This window comes from Saccopteryx bilineata, chromosome 9 (genome assembly GCF_036850765.1).
Source record: "Saccopteryx bilineata isolate mSacBil1 chromosome 9, mSacBil1_pri_phased_curated, whole genome shotgun sequence".
Lineage (NCBI taxonomy): Eukaryota > Metazoa > Chordata > Mammalia > Chiroptera > Emballonuridae > Saccopteryx > Saccopteryx bilineata.
The window spans coordinates 43,289,422-43,308,940 of record NC_089498.1 but is presented as its reverse complement, the minus strand read 5'-3'; the positions used below and the strand labels follow the sequence as shown (position 1 = coordinate 43,308,940).

At 39.8% G+C, this 19,519-nt stretch overlaps 1 protein-coding gene across 5 annotated transcripts in view; it reads left to right on the top strand.

The window, feature by feature from the left end:
* ZNF382 (zinc finger protein 382) overlaps nucleotides 1-19,519 on the top strand; it is a 29,583-nt gene that overhangs the window by 3,296 nt on the left and 6,768 nt on the right. For 3 of the 5 annotated variants that reach the window (XM_066242199.1, XM_066242197.1, XM_066242198.1), the window contains exons 3-4: nucleotides 4,019-4,145; nucleotides 4,420-4,515. In XM_066242199.1, the coding sequence (XP_066098296.1) occupies nucleotides 4,019-4,145; nucleotides 4,420-4,515 (223 nt within the window). Of the gene's footprint in view, nucleotides 1-3,993; nucleotides 4,146-4,419; nucleotides 4,516-19,519 lie in introns of all 5 variants that reach the window. The other 2 variants (XM_066242196.1, XM_066242195.1) reach the window with 1 other exon arrangement.

Below are 19,519 nucleotides of genomic sequence, written 5' to 3'. Positions count from 1 at the left end.
GCATCAACTCCCATATGTGCCTTGACCAGGCAAGCCCAGGGTTTTGAACCGGTGACCTCAGCATTTCCAGGTCGACGCTTTATCCACTGCGCCACCACAGGTCAGGCATGTTAGGTTTTTAAGATAGAGATTTACTTGTACGCTCATCAGAAAACTGAGATTTTGCATTCTCCTTGCCAATGTTCCTTATCTATGTCTGCCAGCAATTTCTACAAACTGTGGCCTGTCAGTGAAAACCTTTCCAATATTCCAGTGCTATTTTAGACTTACTATATTGGTTTAGTTTCTTCTAATTTTATATATGTGAGTGCAAGAGGTGAAAGTGCATATGCTAGTCCACTCTTGAAATATTCTACTCTTGAATCAAAGGTGGTACACTGTCTGTTTCATATTTTTCTTTCAAAAAATTTATCCTCATCAACCAATCTTTAAAATACTGGTTTTTCAAGATGCTGATTGGTTCATTTCTCTTCACCATCTCTTTTTCTCTATTCACAGTCAGATTCACTCTAAAGAAGTGCTTTTCAACTTTTTTACACTTTGGTACTGGTAAAAATAGGAGAATTATTTTAGGGACTGCCAAGGCAGATATCACCCTGAGCATAAATGAAATTCAACTAAGATCATTGGGTCTTTAATCTTCATACCACATCAGGGTGGTTAAATTTTTCACAGACTGGCATGAAATTTCTGGTGGAGCAGTTTTTGGACTGGCATTTGAAAACCAGTGCTCTATACTGATCTGTTTCTAGTGACTCTCAAACCTTTCTCCGTCCTAGACCTCTATCCAGAGTGTCAGAACCATATATACCATCTCGAGTAGCTGTCACCACCTACCATATTTCCCCATGTATAAGACGCTCCCATGTATAAGATGCACCTTAATTAGGGGCCCAGAATTTGAAAAAAATGTATTACACAAAGTCATTGAACTCAAGTTTTATTCATCATAAAATTCATAAAATTCTGTTAGCTTATCCTCATCTGTGTCTGATGATGAATCGCTGTCTTCAACAATGAGCACAAAAACAAGTGCGAAAAAGTGGGAAATGGAAGTAAAAAAATCTACAACCACTGAATAAGATGCACCCAGTTTTTAGACCCCAAATTTTTTAGGAAAAGGTACGTCTTAGACATGGGGAAGTACAGTATATGTTCCATGGTCACTTCAAGTACATTCCCAAGGCTCGCCTCATTACCTCCTCTGGTCCAGGTTACACTTTTCTGTTTCCCATTTCCATTTTCTAGTCCCAACACCTACCAAGTTGCTTATGCAAATAACTAAGAGCTATTCCTCTATTTTTCCACTCTGCAACCAGTTATGACTAATTCTGTTACAACTCATCATGGCAACCAGTCTCCTCTCTAGACCACTAATAACACCTTAATCTCGGAGACATCTCTAACAGTAGTTACTTAAATTGTTTTTTTCACCTAAAACACCTCGAACTTTCTCTAGTCTTTAATACTTTAGAGCAGGGATCCCCAAACTACGGCCCATGGGCCACATGTGGCCCCCTGAGGCCATTTATCCAGCCCCCACCGCACTTCCAGAAGGGGCACCTCTTTCATTGGTGATCAGTGAGTACTGTATGTGGCGTACTGGAGTACTGTATGTGGTGGCCCACAAAGCAGTCGCTCACATACAGTACTACTTCCGGTGATGCAGGACACACGCGTCACGGCTCCGGAAGCACATCATATCACTTGTTATGGCTAGCGGTGACAAATATGGAACCGAACATTGACCATCTCATTAGCCAAAAGCAGGCCCATAGTTCCCATTGAAATACTGGTCAGTTTGTTGATTTAAATTTACTTGTTCTTTATTTTAAGTATTGTATTTGTTCCCATTTTGTTTTTTTACTTTAAAATAAGATATGTGCAGTGTGCATAGGGATTTGTTCATAGTTTTTTTTATAGTCTGGCCCTCCAACAGTGAGGGACAGTGAACTGGCTCCCTGTGTAAAAAGTTTGGGGACCCCTGCTTTAGAGTATTGCCTCTAAAGCAGGGGTCTCAAACTCGCGGCCCGCCGAACAATTTTGTGCGGCCCGCAGACTAATCCACGAAGTTCAAAATATTTTGGATAAAATTAAGTAAGCCTAGGGGCCTACTTGTATTTTTCATTTCTCTAGCATCCTAGCTAGATATTAGCTTAGTTAACAGCAGTTGTGATGCGAACTACAGTTTCTGGTCGTTTTGTGACACTGAGTAAACTGCATGTACGATTGTGCTTGTTGTACTGATTTTTTTTTGTTTTCAACTGCAGTGAGAAAAGTGTTGCGTAACAGTTGCCTTTTGTAGACTTAGTGCGGCCCGCCTAACGGCTGTGACCTTGCTCTGCGGCCCACATGCTGAGTTGAGTTTGAGACCCCTGCTCTAAAGTACAAAATTTATCATATAACATACGTGTTGACTTAAAGTTTCTTCATTTTCTTTATATATTCCATAAAGTGGCAGATCCAAAATGGAGTTGATATTACATACATTACAGTGTATAAGACAGTATATGGAAGGGAAGAAAATACTACAGTTTACATTTAAAAGCATTTAAGAGCAGTAGTCATTAATAATATGGATTGCTATTAAAGCCTACTGATGATTTATAAATAAAATTGGGCCCTAGCCGGTTGGCTTAGTGGTACAGCGTCAGCCTGGCATGTGGATGTCCGGGTTCGATTACTGGTCAGGGCACACAGGAGAAGCAACCATCTGCTTCCCCATCTCTCCCTGTCTACCTTCTCTTTCTCTCTCTTTCTCTCTCTCTTTTTCCCCTCCTGCAGCCATGGCTCGATTGGTTTGAGTGCATCTGCCTGAACACTGAGGATGGCTCCATGGAGCCTCAACCTCAGGTGCTAAAAATAGCTCAGTTGAGAGCATGGCCCCAGATGGGCAGAGCATCAGCCCCAGATGGGGTTGCCGGTTGTATCCTGGTCAGGGTGCATTTCAGAGTCTCTCTATCTCCCCTCCTCTCACTTGGAAAAGAAGGGGGAAAATAAATAAATACTAATCTGTTGGGCCTGTGCTCAGTACTTTTTTTAGGCCACTTCTCTAAAGGAAAAAGTCCAGTATTGTTTCATAAATATACCCACTGCCGCCTGACCAGGCAGTGCACAGTGGATAGAGTGTCGGACTGGGATACGGAAGACCCAGGTTCGAGACCCTGAGGTCGCCAGCTTGAGTGCAGGTTCATCTGGTTTGAGCAAAGCTCACCAGCTTGGACCTAAGGTCGCTGGCTCAAGCAAGGGGCTACTCAGTCTGCTGAAGGCCCGCGGTCAAGGCACATATGAGAAAGCAATCAATGAACAACTAAGGTGTCGCAATGAAAAACTGATGATTGATGCTTCTCATCTCTCCGTTCCTGTCTGTCTGTCCCTATCTATCCCTCTGACTCTCTCTCTGTCTCTGTTAAAAGAAAAAACAAAAGAAAACAAAACAATATACCCTTTGCCTACGCCCATGTACCTATTTTCTCCTTAGAGCTCAAACACTCTTTCTTAACAAACTGTCTTTTGCTGTTTCCTGAATTTACTTTTTTATCTCTCCATGAATTTTAAAAGCCAATGCCCTGAATTCCTACAAAAAATAATTGGGAATTCAAAATTTTTATGTCCTCAATAAAACCTTGGAATACAAAATGAAATATTTCTTCATTTTGTAGCACTTTCCCTTGCATATATTTCTGTCATTGCATATGTAATATCAATTGAGTGTACGTATTTACATGCAATGTCTCTCTCTTAGCTTGCAACTTCTCATTATTGTGGTCAGAGCTTTATTCATTTTAGTCCACCAGGCAACCAGTCACATTCAAGGCAAATAGTATATTCTCATATATCTTTAGCATGAGATAATAAATAAATACAGATGAATGTATTTTTCAGAGAGAATGTTCTGCAACATAAAACAAAATAGGAAAACTAGTCTGACCACTGAACATGGTCACAACCAGGTCTCCAACATCTAGTTTTCACTAGTTCCAATCACTCTAGGATGAACTAGAGTATGCCCTTACAGGGATCAGTGTCATTCAAGGATGTGACTGTGGACTTCAGCCAGGAGGAGTGGCAGCAACTGGATACTGATCAGAAGGCCCTCTACAGGGATGTCATGTTGGAAAACTATTGCCACCTGATCTCTGTGGGTAAGAAAAAAAATCCTTGAATCTTTCATTGTTATGCATCTCCTTTCAAGAGTTTCTGAAATTTAATAGAACATTGAATTTCAGGAAACAGAGGTGATGAATCTCTTTTTGTTAGGAGAAAGTATGATTATGTTTTTACTTGCTTGGTGTAAGGTATTAACTTTGGTTAAGATGTTAATGTATACCTTGTCTGTTGTCATGAAGCTATATCTTTCTCTTCATTCTAGTTTTGAAGACCAAGGAGATTAGATTAAGTCTCATTTTTTATTATCAGGGTTTCACATGACTAAGCCTGATATGATCCGCAAGTTGGAAGAAGGAGAAGAACTATGGACCGCTGAGAATATTTTTTCAAATCAGAGCTGTTTAGGTGAGTCTGTATAGATCAGCGGTTCTCAACCTGTGGGTCACTACCCCGGCAGGCAGGGGTCGAATGACCAAAACACAGGGGTCGCCTAAAGCCATTGGAAAATACATAATGCATATCAGGTATTTACATTCCGAATCATAACTGTAGCAAAATTACAGTTATGAAGTAGCCATCAAAATTATTTTTTGGGGCCCTGGCTGGTTGGCTCAGTGGTAGAGCATCGGCCTGGAGTGCGGGAGTCCCAGGTTCGATTCCCGGCCAGGGCACACAGGAGAGGAGCCCATCTGCTTCTCCACCCTTCCCCCTCTCCTTCCTCTCTATCTCTCTCTTCCCCTCCCGCAGCCAAGGCTCCATTGGAGCAAAGATGGCCCGGGCGCTGGGGAAGGCTCTGTGGCCTCTGCCTCAGGCGCTAGAATGGCTCTGGATGCAACAGAGCGATGCCCCAGAGGGGCAGAACATCGCCCCCTGGTGGGCATGCCGGGTGGATCCCGGTCGGGCGCGTGCGGGAGTCTGTCTGACTGCCTCCCCGTTTCGCGCTTCGGAAATTAATTTTAAAAAAAAGAAAAAAAATTATTTTTGGTTTGGGGTCACCGCAACATGAGGAACTATATATTGCAGGGTCACGGCATTAGAAAGGTTGAGAACCACTGGTATAGATAAAGGCCAGTAGACGCAGGTAGATGACACCTTTGAATGTTTTTAGGTATATATATGTTTTTTTAATTGTGGTAAGTACATTTATATTGTTGTGCCATTAGATTCACCATCCTTCTCCAGAACTCTTTTCATCTTACAGAACTGAAACGCTATACTCGTTAAACAATAACTCGCATTACTTTTTCCCCCTTGCCCCTGACAACCACCATTCTAATTTCTTTCTTTGTAAATCTATCGGTACTGCATGTAAGTGGAATGATATGGTATTTGTCCTTTTTGTGATTGGCTTATTTAACTTATCATAATATTCTCAAGGTTCACCCATGTTGTAGTTTGTATTTTCTTCCTGTATAAGGCTGAATAATGCATTGTATGTATAATGCACATTTTGCTTTTCCACTCAGCTGTCAGTGCACATTTGGATGCCATCACTTTTTGGCTTCCATGAATAATGCTGCTACAAACATAGTTGTACAACTATGTATTTAAGTCATTGTTTTCCATTTGCTTGGTGGATATATAACCAGAAATAGAATTACTAGAGCGTCTAATAATTGTTTAAAGTTTTAAGGAACTACCATACTGTTTTTCATAGTGGCTGCAGTGCATAAGGATTTCTCCAACACCTATTATTTTCTGGTGTTTATTGATAGTAGCCATCTTATTAATATACTGAGTTTTTTTGTTATTGTTGTTTTTGTATGTTTGTTATTTTTTAACAAGAGAGATTGAAAGAGAGAGAGAGAGGGATACACAGACAGGGACAGACAGACAGGAAAGGAGAGAGATGAGAAGCATCAACTCATAGTTTCAGCACCTTAGTTGTTCATTGATTGCTTTCTCATATGTGCCTTGACTGGGGGCTCCATCCAAGCCAGTGACCCAGTACTTAAGCCAACAACCTTGGGCTTAAGCCAGGGACTTTGGGCTTCAATCCAGCGATGTTTGGGCTCAAGCCAACAACCATGGGGTCATGTCTATAATCCCACACAAACCGGCAACCCCACACTCGAAGTGGTAAACCTGTGCTCAAGCCAGATGAGCTGGTGCTCAGGACAGCAAACTCGGGATTTCCAACCTAGGTCCTCAGCATCCCAGGCCAATGCTCTATCCACTACACCACTGCCTGGTCAGGCTATACCTTTTCATTTGAGTTAGCTTCTCTAATTCCTATAAGCAGTGCTGTCTAATTTTTAGTATAGAGGTCTTAATGCATCTTTTATTAAGTTTATCTCAAAGATATTAATTTTTTTTTTCTTAAACATAGTAAGTTTTTCAGAAACAGACATTCTTTTTTTTATTTTTTATTTTTATTTATTTATTTTAGAGAGGGGAGAGAGAGAGAGGAGAGATAGACGGGGGGAGTTGCTGGAAGCATCAACTCCCATATGTGCCTTGACCAGGCAAGCCCAGGGTTTTGAACCGGTGACCTCAGCATTTCCAGGTCGACGCTTTATCTACTGCGCCACCACAGGTCAGGCCGATATTAATATTTTTTAATCTTTATTTTTCTTTTTTTTTTCTTTTTTTTTTTCTTCATTTTTTTCATTTTTCTGAAGCTGGAAACGGGGAGAGACAGTCAGACAGACTCCCGCATGCGCCCGACCGGGATCCACCCGGCATGCCCACCAGGGGCGACGCTCTGCCCACCAGGGGGCGATGCTCTGCCCATCCTGGGCATCGCCATATTGCGACCAGAGCCACTCTAGCGCCTGAGGCAGAGGCCACAGAGCCATCCCCAGCGCCCGGGCCATCTCTGCTCCAATGGAGCCTTGGCTGCGGGAGGGGAAGAGAGAGACAAAGAGGAAAGCGCGGCGGAGGGGTGGAGAAGCAAATGGGCGCTTCTCCTGTGTGCCCTGGCCGGGAATCGAACCCGGGTCCTCCGCACGCTAGGCCGACGCTCTACCGCTGAGCCAACCGGCCGGGGCTTATCTTTATTTTTCAATTGCAGTTGATATATGGTAGTATGTGAGTTTCAGGTGTACAACATAGTAATTAGACATTTATATAACTTACAAAGTGATCCCCCCAATAAATCTAGCACCCACCTGACACCATACATAGTTATTACAATACTGTTGACTTAATTCCCTATGCTATACTTTATATCACCATGACTATTTTGTAATTATCAATTTGTGCATCTTAATCCCTTCCTTTTTTTCACCCCCACCCCACCCCTGGCAACTATCAGTCTGTTATCTGTGTCTTATGATTCTGTTTCTCTTTTGTTTGTGTGTTTTTTGAAATCCACATTGAAGTGAAATCATAAGATATTTGTCTTTCTCTGTCTGATTTATTTCACGTCGCCTAATACCCTCAAAGTCCATCTATGAAACGGCAAGATTTTATTCTTTTTTTTGGCTGATTAATATGTCATTAAATATATGTACCACTTCTTTTTAATCCATTCATCTAGTGTCTTTTCTGAATTAATGGTTTGAGTTTCTTAGGATAAATACCCAGAAGTAGAATTGCTCGGTATAGCCTTTGTGTTTAATTTTTAAATTTTATTTAGAAAATTGACTTTAACAGTGTAACATTGATCAGTAAGAGTACATAGGTTTCAGGGGAACATTTTTATAGCATTTGAACTGTTGATTATGTTGTATTCCCATCACTCAAAATCAAGTCATTTTCTGTCACTGTATATTTGTCCCTCTTTTTTTATTTTCTTTTTCTTTTTCTTTTTTTTTTTTTTTTGTATTTTTCTGAAGCTGGAAACGGGGAGACACAGTCAGACAGACTCCCGCATGCACCCGACCGGGATCCACCCGGCACGCCCACCAGGGGGCGATGCTCTGCCCCTCCAGGGGGTCGCTCTACCGCAACCAGAGCCATCCCCAGCGCCCGGGCCATCTTTGCTCCAATGGAGCCTTGGCTGCAGGAGGGGAAGAGAGAGACAGAGAGGAAGGGGGGGGTGGAGAAGCAAATGGGCACTTCTCCTATGTGCCCTGGCCGGGAATCGAACCCAGGTCCCCCGCATGCCAGGCTGACACTCTACCGCTGAGTCAACCAGCCAGGGCCCATTTGTCCCTCTTTACACCCTTCCCTACACCTTCTCTGTCAAGTTCCCCTCCCTCACATCTCCCTCCCCCTGGTAATTACTTCACTTTTATCTATGCCCATAAGTCTGTTTTATATCCCACCTATGTATGAAACCGTACAGTTCTTAGCTTTTTCTGGCTTACTTATTTTGCTCAGTGTAACGTTTTCAAGGTCCACCCTTAAATGTCACTATGTCATCATATCTTATGGCTGAGTAGTATTCCATTGTATATATGTACCACATTATCTTTATCCAATCTTCTATCAAGGGACATTGTGGTTGTTTCCATGTCTTGGTGACTGTGAATAATGGTGCAATGAATACGGTGGTGCATGTGTCTTTACATACCAAAGTTTTGGGGTAGATACCCAGAGGAAGGATTGCTGGGTCATATGGTTCTATAATGGTTGTACTAATTTGCATTCCCACCAGCAGTGAATGAGGCTTCCTTTTTTCCAACAGCCTCTCCAACACTTGTTATTATCTGTCTTATTGATAACAGCCTATCTAACTGGTGTGAGGTGGTATCCCATTGTAGTTTTGATTTGCATTTTTCAAATAGCTAGTGAAGATGAGCATCTTTTCATATATTTGTTAGACATTTGTATGTCCTCCTGGGAAAAATGTCTGTTCAGATCCAATCCCATATTTTAATAGGATTTTTTGCTGCTTTGTTGCTGAGCTTTGTGAGTTTGTTATATATTTTGGGTATTAATCCCTTATCTGAGTGGTGTTTGCAAATATCATTTCCCATTTAGTTGGCTGGCTGTTTTGCTGTCAGTTTCTTTTGCTGTGCAGAAGTTTTTTAGTTTGATATACTTCCATTCATTTTTTTTGCCTTTGAGGTAAAATTCATAAATTGTTCTCTGTGGTCAAGGTCCATGAGCTTAGTACCTATTTTCTTCTATGTAATTTATAGTTTCAGGTCTTATATGTAGGTCTTTGATCCATTTTGAATTAATTTTTGTGCAGGAGGACACACTGTAGTCAAGTTTCATTCTTCTGCATGTGGCTTTCCAAGTTTTCCAGCACCATTTATTGAACAGACTTTCTTTTCTTCATTGTGTGTTTTTGGCTCCTTCGTGGAAGATAATTTATCTATATATATATGGTTTTATTTCTGAGCTCGCAATTCTGTTCCTTTGGTCTGTATGTCTGTTTTTCTGCCAATACCATGCTGTTTTGATTATCGTGGCTCCATAGTATAATTTGAAATAGGTAGTGTGATACCTCCAGCTTCATTCTTTTTCCTCAGGATTGCTCTGTTTATTCTAGGTTTTTTATGGTTTCATACAAACGTAGTAGTTTTTTGTTCTATTCCTTTAAAGAATAACATTGGGATATTAATGGGGATTGCATTAAATTTGTATATTGCTTTGGGTAATATGGCCATTTTAACTATGTTGATTCTTCCAATCCATGAACGTGGAATATTTTTCCATTTTGTTGTGTCTTTTTCAATTTCCTTCAATAATGTTTTTTTATTTTTCAGTATATAGGTCTTTCTCTTCCTTCGTTAAGTTTATTGCTACGTGGTTTTGTTGCTATTGTAAAAAACAATTGTATTTTTTAGTTCATTTTCTGAAGTTTCATTGCTGGCATGTAGGAAAGTAATAGACTTTTGTATTCTTCAACTTTACTATATTGGTTTATTGATTCTAATAGTTCTTTGGTGGAGTATTTGGGATATTCTATATACAGAATCATGTCATTTGCAAAAAGTGATACCTTCACTTCTTCTTTCCCAATATGAATGTCTTTTATTTCTTTCTCTTGCCTGATCACTCTGGCTAATACTTCCAGAACTATGTTGACTAAGAGTGGAGAGAGTGGGCAACTTTGTCTTGTTCCTGATTTTAGAGAAAAAGCCTTCATTTTTTTACCATTTAGTATGCTATTAGCTGATGATTTGTCATATATGGCCTTTATTATGTTGAGGTATTTTCCTTCTATTCTGATTTTATTGAGTGATTTAAACATAAAGGGGTATTGTATTTTATCGAATGCCTTTTCTGCATTTATTTACAGGTCATATGGTTTTTGTTCTTTGTTTTATTGATGTGGTATATTACATTGATCGATTTTTGTATGTTGAACCATCTTTGTGTTCCTAGAATGAATCCCACTTGATGGTGATGTATTATTATTATTATTTTTTTTACAGAGACAGGGAGTGAGTCAGAGAGAGGGATAGGCAGGGACAGACAGACAGGAATGGAGAGAGATGAGAAGCATCAATCATTAGTTTTCCATTGCACGTTGCAACACCTTAGTTGTTCATTGATTGCTTTCTCATATGTGCCTTGACCGTGGGCCTTCAGCAGACCAAGTAACCCCTTGCTGGAGCCAGTGACCTTGGTTGGGTTCAAGCTGGTGGGCTTTTGCTCAAACCAGATGAGCCTGCGCTCAAGCTCGTGAGCTCGGGGTCTCAAACCTGGGTCCTCTGCATCCCAGTCCAATGCTCTATCCACTGCGCCACCGCCTGGTCAGACTGTATTATTTTTTTTAATGTGTTGTTGTATTTCATTTGCTAATATTTTGTTTAGGATTTTTGCATCTGTATTCATTGGAGATGTTGTTCTGTAGTTTTCTGTTTTTGTGTTGTCTTTGACAGGTTTTGGTATGAGGGTTATGTTGGCCTCATCAAATGTGTTGGGGAGTATTGCTTCTTCTTCTGTTTTTTGGAAGACTTGGAATAGGATATGTACCAAATCTTCTTTGAATGTTTGGTAGAATTCATTAATGTAACCATCTGCTGCTGGACTTTTGTTTTGGGAAGGTTTTTTTATTGTTTTTTCTATTTTCTCCCTGCTTATAGATCTATTTAGATTTTTCATTTCTTCATGGCTCAGTTTAAAATGATTGTATAGTTCTAGAAATTTATCCATTTCTTCTACAGTGTTGAATTTCATGGCATATAATCTTTCATAATATTCTACTCTGGTCTTTTGTACATCTATGATGTCTGTGGTAATTTCTCTTTCATTTAGGATTTTGTTTATATGAAGCCTTCCTCTTTTTTTCTTAGTGAGTCTAGCCAGTAGTTTGTCAATTTTATTGATCTTTTCAAAGAATTAGCTCTTTAATATATTAATTTTTTATAGGTTTTTTTTTCATTTCATTTAGTTCTGCTCTAATTTTTACTATTTCCTTTCTTCTGCTGACTTTGAGTTGCCCTTGTTATTCTTTTTCAAGTTCCTTAAAGTGTGATATTAGGTTGTTTACTTGGAATCTCTCTTGTTCCTTGATATAAGCCTGTAATGATATAAACTTCCCTCTTTTTACTGCTTTTGCTGCATCCCAGAAATTTTGATATCTTGTCATCATTTTTATTTGTCTTTATATATCTTTTTATCTCTGCTTTTAGTTCTTCTTTGACTCCAGTCATTTTTTAGAAATATGTTGCTTAATTTCCACATTTTTGTGGATTTCTTTACTTCCTTTTTACAGTTGAATTATCACTTCAATGCCTTGTGATCAGAAAGTATGCTTGGTATAATTTCAATCTTACCGAATTTGTTGATGTTAGTTTTGTAGCCCAACATATGGTCTATCCTTGAGAATGTTCTATGTACATTGGAGAAGAATGTATAATCTGACATTTGGGAATGAAATGTCCTATAAATATCTACTATGTCCATTTGGTCCAGAGTGTCGTTTAAGGCTGATATTTATTTATTGATTTTTTTGTTTTGATCTATCTAAAACCGTCAAAGGTGTATTGACATCTCCAAGTATTGATCGTGTTTTTGTCTGCTTCTATTTTTAGATCACTTAGTAGATGTTTTATATATTTTGGTGCTCCCTGGTTCAATGAATAGATACTATTAAAAAGTGTTATGTCTTCTTGATACAATGTCCCCTTTATCATTTTGAAATGTCCATCTTTGTCCCAGTTACCTTTGTGGTCTTGAAGTCAGTATTGTCAAATATGACTATAGCTACACCTGCTTTTCTTTGGATATTATTTCTTGGAGAATCGTTTTCCAACCTTTCACTTTGACTCTACTTTTGTCCATGCAGCTTCAGTGTGTCTCTTGAAGGCTGTGTATGGTTGGGTTTTGCTTTTTGATACAATCTGTGCCTCTTTATTGGTGAGTTCAGTCCATTTACATTTAGGGTAATGATTGATACTTGAGGATTTCCTATAGCCATTTTATGTTGTGTTTTCTGGTAGCTCCATGTCTTGTTTGGTTCTTCTCTTTTTTGTTTCTGTCAATTGTTCTTGATGGTGTTCCATACTTCTTTCCTCTGTTCCTTCTTTTTTAAGCTGTGTGTTTCAGTAGTGGCTTTTCATGGGTGGTTACTATTAGGTTAAGAAAAAGATGTTTATATATACAAGAGTCCTTTGTTATATGAGTGCTTCTGCACTCCGTCCTCCTTTGCTACTGCAGATCTTTATCCTCTCCCCTTTTATGTTATTGTCACAGATTATCCTTGTTTTTATTGTGACTTTGTTGGAGCTTTTACTTGTAGTTTTGATTTGTATTGTTTTTTGTCTCTAGTTGAATAACCCCCTTGAGTATTTCCTGCAGTGGGTGTTTTCTGGTGATAAATTCCCTTAACTTCTGTATGTCTGTAAAAGTTTTTATTTCTCCTTCATATTTGAAGGATAACTTTGATGGATATAGAATTCTTGTCCGGTAAGTCCTCTCTTTCAGTACTTTGAATGTTTGGGTCCACTCTCTTCTGGCTTATAGAATTTCTGCTGAGAAGTCTAATGATAACCTAATGGGCTTTCCTTTATATGTTACGTTCTTCTTTTCCTTGGCTGCCTTGAGGATTCTTTCTGTGTCATTGATTTTGACAATTTTATTACGATGTGCCTTGAAGTAGGTCTGTTTGAGTTTCAGTAACTTGGCGTTCTATTTGTTTCTTGGATTCGAGGCTCTAACTTCTTTCCATAGGTTTGGGAAATTCTCATCAGTTTGTTTGAATAGGCTCTCTGTTCCCTTCTTCCTCTCTTCTTCTACTGATATATCCATTATTCTTCTATTGCTCTTTCTGATGCAGTCAGACAATTCTTGTAGTGCTCTCTCAGTTTTTTTCATCTGTGAGTCTCTCTTCTCCTCTCTGTTGCATGTATAGTTGCCTGTCTTTGATGTCACTGATTCTTTCTGCTATCTGGCTTGTTCTATTAGCCAAACTTGCTACCTCAGTTTTCAGTTCATGTATTGAGTTCTTCATCTCTTTTTTTAAAGTTTCAGTCTCCTTAGTGAGGTATTTGTTTAGTTCATTAACTTTTTTGTTTTTACAGAGACTGGGAGAGAGTCAGAGAAAGGGACAGATAGAGATAGACAGACAGGAAGGGGGAGAGATATGAAACATCAGTTCTTTGTTGCAGCACCTTAGTTGTTCATTGATTGCTTTGTCATATGTTCCTTGACCAAGGGGCTACAGCACAGCGAAAGACCCCTTGCTCAAGCCAGCAACCTTGGGCTTCAAGCCACTGACCTTTGGACCCAAGCCAGTGACCGTGGGGTCATGCCTATGATCCCACACTCGAGTTAGCATCCTCATTTTCAAGCTGGTGAGCCCATGCTCAAGCTGGATGAACCTACACTTAAGCTTGTGACTTTGGGGTTTTAAACCTGGGTCCTATGTGTCCTAGTCCAGTGTTCCATCCACTGCGCCACCGCCTTGACAAGCGCACGTTAACTTTTTTTGTAAGCTCATTATGTTGCCTATTGTTGTTTTCTCACATCCGTAGAGTACATATTTTCAGAATTTCAATTTTGAAATCTCTATCATTTAACTCCAAGGTTTCTATGTGATTGAGATTTTTTTTTTTTTTCTGCAGTGTGAAGTGGGGAGGCAGAGAGACAGACTCCCACATGCACCCGACTGGGATCTACCCGGCAAGCCCACCAGGGGGCGATGCTCTGCCCATCTGGGGCGTTGCTCTGTTGTAGCTGGAGTCATTCTAGCACCTGAGGTTGAGGCCATGGAGCCATCCTTAGCTTCCGGGCCAGTTTTGCTCCAACGGAGCCGGGGTTGCAGGAGGGGAAGAGAGAAATAGAGAGAAAAGAGAGGGGGAAGGGTGGAGAAGCAGATGGGCGCTTCTCCTGTGTGCCCTGGCTAGGAATCCAATCTGAGACTTCCACACGCCAGACCAATGCTCCACCACTGAGCCAAGCGGCCAGGACTGATTGAGATTTTTTTCTGGAGATCTTTTATTTTATTTCTGAAATAAGTCTCTGTCTTCCGTAGCCATGACATTCAATTTTTTTCCCCAATGGCATTTGAGAGTGGTATTATTAACCCTAACAAAAAAACACTAAAATATTTGAAAATTATAACAAAACAATAAAATACAAAAATTTAAAGATTATGACAAGTCAACATGGGAAATTCCAGAAAATCAAAGATTGAAAACCAAAAAATTAAATTAAATTAAATACAAAACACCCCGGGAAAAAAAAAGTAAAATTAAAGAAAATGAAATTCAAAATAGAAAAAAAGAATAAGAAGGAAAAAATGAGAAAAAGAATGAAGAATAAATTTTGGTTTTGAGAGGTTTCTTCCAGTAAGTGTCACTGAATTACAGGTTTTAGCTCTGTGAAGTTTCTGGGCTGTCCTTAGCTGAGATATTGCTGTCCCAATGATGTAGGTGTGGGGCTGAAGTCACATTTGTTGAGTGAGGTGTGTTGTGAAGGCTTTATGGCTTCAGCTTTCCAGCTTTATGGCTCTAGCAATGGCTATCTTAGGCTTACAGGCAGCCCTCCTCTTGTCTCAATAGATCTGGGGACCAGACATGTTGCACCTCTTCATCAGGCAAGAGATTGGCCCTGGAGATCTAGCTGTGGGGCTTGTCCTTGCCACTGTCCTACTGAGAGGTGTGGAAGGCAGGATCTGGTAGGCTGGGGGGCCGTACTTTAGTTTTCTCTGTCTCTGCTAAGTGCAGACTGTGGGAACACTGGCCACGACCCTGGGCTCTGGCTGCTTTGGTTCATTTCTCCCACTGCCCCTCTATCTCACTGCTCCTCCCAGCAGAATGAGAACCTGTCATTCTGGGTTTCCCTCTCCATACCCCTCAGACAAAACCCAAACAGCCTGAGTTTCCCTGCTCCCCATAGTCCAGCTGAGAAAAGAAATCCCAGTCACTCCGGTTTGTCTCTTCTTCAGAACTGACCACGAGTGTGTTTTATCTACTGCCCCGCTTTTCAACCCGTTCCACCTTTAGTCCATTTGGAGCACAGATCTTTCAGGCATGCATGTGAGCCCAGCTCAGGTTCCTTCACTGTGCCATAGCTGCTCAACTTGCTGAATTTCAAGGGGAGAGATAGGAGTATCTCTCATGCCGCTATTACTCTGATGTCATTCAAGATTGCTTAGTTTTAATCTGGTAGGGGGTTAAGTTATTGAAAGTTTATGTTGATTCCTTCATCAAATTGCTTTTAAGCTTTTTAGATGATTTATATATCAGTTTCAGGGTTTCTTTTAGTTTTATAGTGTTCTCTGAATCCTGGGAATCAGCCTTTACTGCTAATACATGGCTATTCTAGGGTTTAGAATAGCCCTAGAATAATCCAATAGAAAGACCATTGGATTAACCAGGTTTCTCTAACTTGGTCAAGTAACTGCTGAAACCTTTGCTTAAATTCTTTCAGAGCTCCAGCTTTCTTTTTCCTTTATGCTCTGTGCAATCTTACCCTGCAGAAATGCAGTTAACCAACATTTTGAGGAGGAGGTTATGCTAACTTTTGTGCTTTTTCTTTGTGTGACATCTTCATTCTCAAATTTTGTCCTCATTTTACATCCATTCTCATAGCCTGAAACTGTGATCTCTGATTTTTCTGCACAGATGACTCCTGCTTTCTCCTTGAGATCTGTTCTCTGTGTGCTGCATGAACTACCCAGGCACACAGTGGAAAACCTGGATAAATGTAGATCTTATGCAGTGTGTTGTCTTTCTTCCAAAGGTTGTATCCACTACAGTTTATGCCTGCTTTTGATCACTCTTTATCAAATGAGTTGTGTTTTTTTCCAGTTGGCTCAGAGTTTATCACTTGATCAACTGGAAGGTTGTTTTGACACAAACTTCTTTTACATTACCAGAATCTGGATGTCTAGATCAACTTTTTAGTTTTGGAACTTACTGATAGTCTTAAAATTACTAAGGATTAAGAGAACTCTGTGTGTACCCTATTAGAAATTAAAACAAAAATTTTAAATATTCACTTATTAAGTCATTTTAAAATATAAAAATAATAAACTCATTACATGTTGACATAAAAATCATATTTTTTTACAAAAAATAACTTGTGCCAAAGGGAATAAAATGGTAAGAAAAGTAGCATTGTTGCATAATTGAAATTTATACAAGGTCTTCCTTAATAAAAAAAAAAACAGCTAATTTTCACATCTGATTCTGCATTCAATCTGTTGTTCTAATTGAAATATAAGGGTTTTTTTTGTTTTTTGTTTTTTTTTTTAGAGAGGAGAGGGAGAGACATAGAGAGAGAAGGGGGGAGGAGCTGGAAGCATCAACTCCCATATGTGCCTTGACCAGGCAAGCCCAGGGTTTCGAACCGGCGACCTCAGCATTTCCAGGTCGACGCTTTATCCACTGTGCCACCACAGGTCAGGCCAAAATATAAGTATTTTTAAAGCTTTTTCAGATTGTTGTGGACATTCTTCATTAATACCACACTCAATTTTTAGTTCCTAAACAGTTGCAATATGGATTCTGAAACCATAACACTGAAGTTTTGTACACTATTACAAAAAATCTAGTCATTTACTTAAATAGATTTTTTATTCATGCATTTTTTTGGGTAATACTATGAATTGGTCCCAAATTTTGCCACATTTCCATATGTAGGTGTGTGTGTATATTCAAACTCACATTTATTAATATCACCAGTAATTCACCAAAAAACCTATTAAGTATTAGGAAACTGACACAATAGCAAATATAAGCTTTCTAACATAATGATTTTTAGTTGAAAATTTGAATTGTATCATTGGTAACAAACATTGGCAGATGTTTTCTTTGAATTGACAGGCTCACATTGTTCAAAAAAATGTCTACCAAGATACTTATGTCTGAATAGTCCGTTGTACTTTCAAGTAAAAATGCTGTTCCACAAAGTAATTATTCAGTTGTTTACTTACTAATTACACCAGCACTTTTCTTCACAAAATACATTATACTCTGGTAGTCAAGGGTGGAGATCTAATAAAAGTAATATTTTTCTGCTCTATCAAGAACAGTCTTGGCCCTGGCCAGTTGGCTCAGCGGTAGAGCATCGGCCTGGTGTGCAGGGGACCCGGGTTCAATTCCCGGCCAGGGCATATAGGAGAAGCGCCCATTTGCTTCTCCACCCCCCCTCCTTCCTCTCTGTCTCTCTCTTCCCCTCCCGCAGCCGAGGCTCCATTGGAGCAAAGATGGCCCGGGCGCTGGGGATGGCTCCTTGGCCTCTGCCTCAGGCGCTAGAGTGGCTCTGATCGCGGCAGAGCGACGCCCCGGAGGGGCCGAGCATCGCCCCCTGGTGGGCAGAGTGTTGCCCCTGGTGGGCGTGCCGGGTGGATCCCGGTCTGGCGCATGCGGGAGTCTGTCTGACTGTCTCTCCCCGTTTCCAGCTTCAGAAAAATACAAAAAAAACAAAAAACAAAAAAAGCAGTCTTACCCTAGCTGGATAGCCAAGTGCAGAGGTTGCCAGTTCAATCCTTGGTTGAGGCAGATACAGGAACATATGTTCCTGTCTCTCTCTCACTAAAATCAATAAATTAAAATATTTTTTTATTTAAAACAAAATAACAGTCACACATGTTACATAAGTGTAACATTCTTTTTCCCTGTGGTATGTGCCAATTAGAAATGCAGTGATTACTTTTATAGTTTGGTGCCAGTTTTGATTTATGGTGATGTGTCAACATTTTGCCCACTGTATTAATCATATTTTTATTTTCTATATTTTATGACACTTTGAGATTTTTCGGGGGTCTTAACCCTTTGAGTGGTACAGACGTTTATGTATGCCTCGTGACTCCTGACCATCCAGAGTACAATCGTAACAAAAATTTTTATTTTAAAAATGTGTAAGGGAACATTAAAAAAAGGCTAGCCTGACCTGTGGTGGCACAGTGGATAAAGCGTCCACCTGGAAATGCTGAGGTTGCCGGTTCGAAACCCTGGGCTTGCCTGGCTAAGGCACATATGGGAGTTGATGCTTCCAGCTCCTCCCCTCGTCTCTCTCTGTCTCTCCTCTCTCTCTCTCTCTCTCTCTCCCTCTCCTCTCTAAAATGAATAAATAAAAAATAAAAATAAAAAGGCTAATGTATGGTCTTCTTGTTTCCATAAATAGGTTCTCAAACAAATATAATTTTAAGTTAATAAAACTGGAACTAATTATGTTTTTTGAAAAGAAAAACTCACTCCTGGGGTCAGCAAACATAAAGAAAACTAACTACTCAAAGGGTTAATGGGAGACACTGCCCCTCCAAGAGCTAGTTTATTCCTAGAGACAGTAAACAACTTATTGGTGACCCCACCTTTCATACACAAACCAACCAATCCCAAGACCATCCCCTCAACCACCTGCTTTATCTCACTTTCAAACACCAAGCCAATATATCCCCTGCCCTAACTCACCCAAGATCAGATTCCAGTCAACTAGAGACTAACCCTGTGACCCATAGCCTGCCAACAGTATTCAAACTAGCCCATCCTAAGCTTTTATCCATTCTCTGCCTTGCCTTTTTTGTGCAAGCAGGCACCAATAATGGCTCTGGTCTAGACTTTCTCCTCACTCCTTTCTGCTTCCTGACCACATGTGACCCTGCGTGGCATGGCATGCTCCTTTCTCTCAGGGAATGAAGATAATTACAGTCTTCTAAGTCATTAGCTTTTCTTTGTCATCATTCAGCCACCTCCATAAGTTAAAATATCATGAGTACAAGTAAGACACTAATGCTCCATTAGGGCAAACATGAACACAGTTAAAAAGACAATTGAAGTGTTATTATTAACAAAAAATAGTTTTGACTTTGTGGACCTCCCATAAGGGTCTCAGGTAGCATAAAGTTCATGAATCACATTTTGGTGATTCAGGTCTTTCTCGTTTTTCATCTCTTTCTTTAATATTTCAACCTTATTTTTTCTTTTGCTATGGTCTCCTGTTTATAGGTATTCTTAAATCTATCCAAAAGACAAAAAAGGAAATCATTGTCTAATATTTATCTTCCTTTTAGTTTTCATTTTCTTTCTTTTTTCCCTTGTATAATGCCTTATACTTGTACTTACTCGGTCTCACATTCTACCCTCACCTTGAGCCCTGCCATCAGATACCAAAA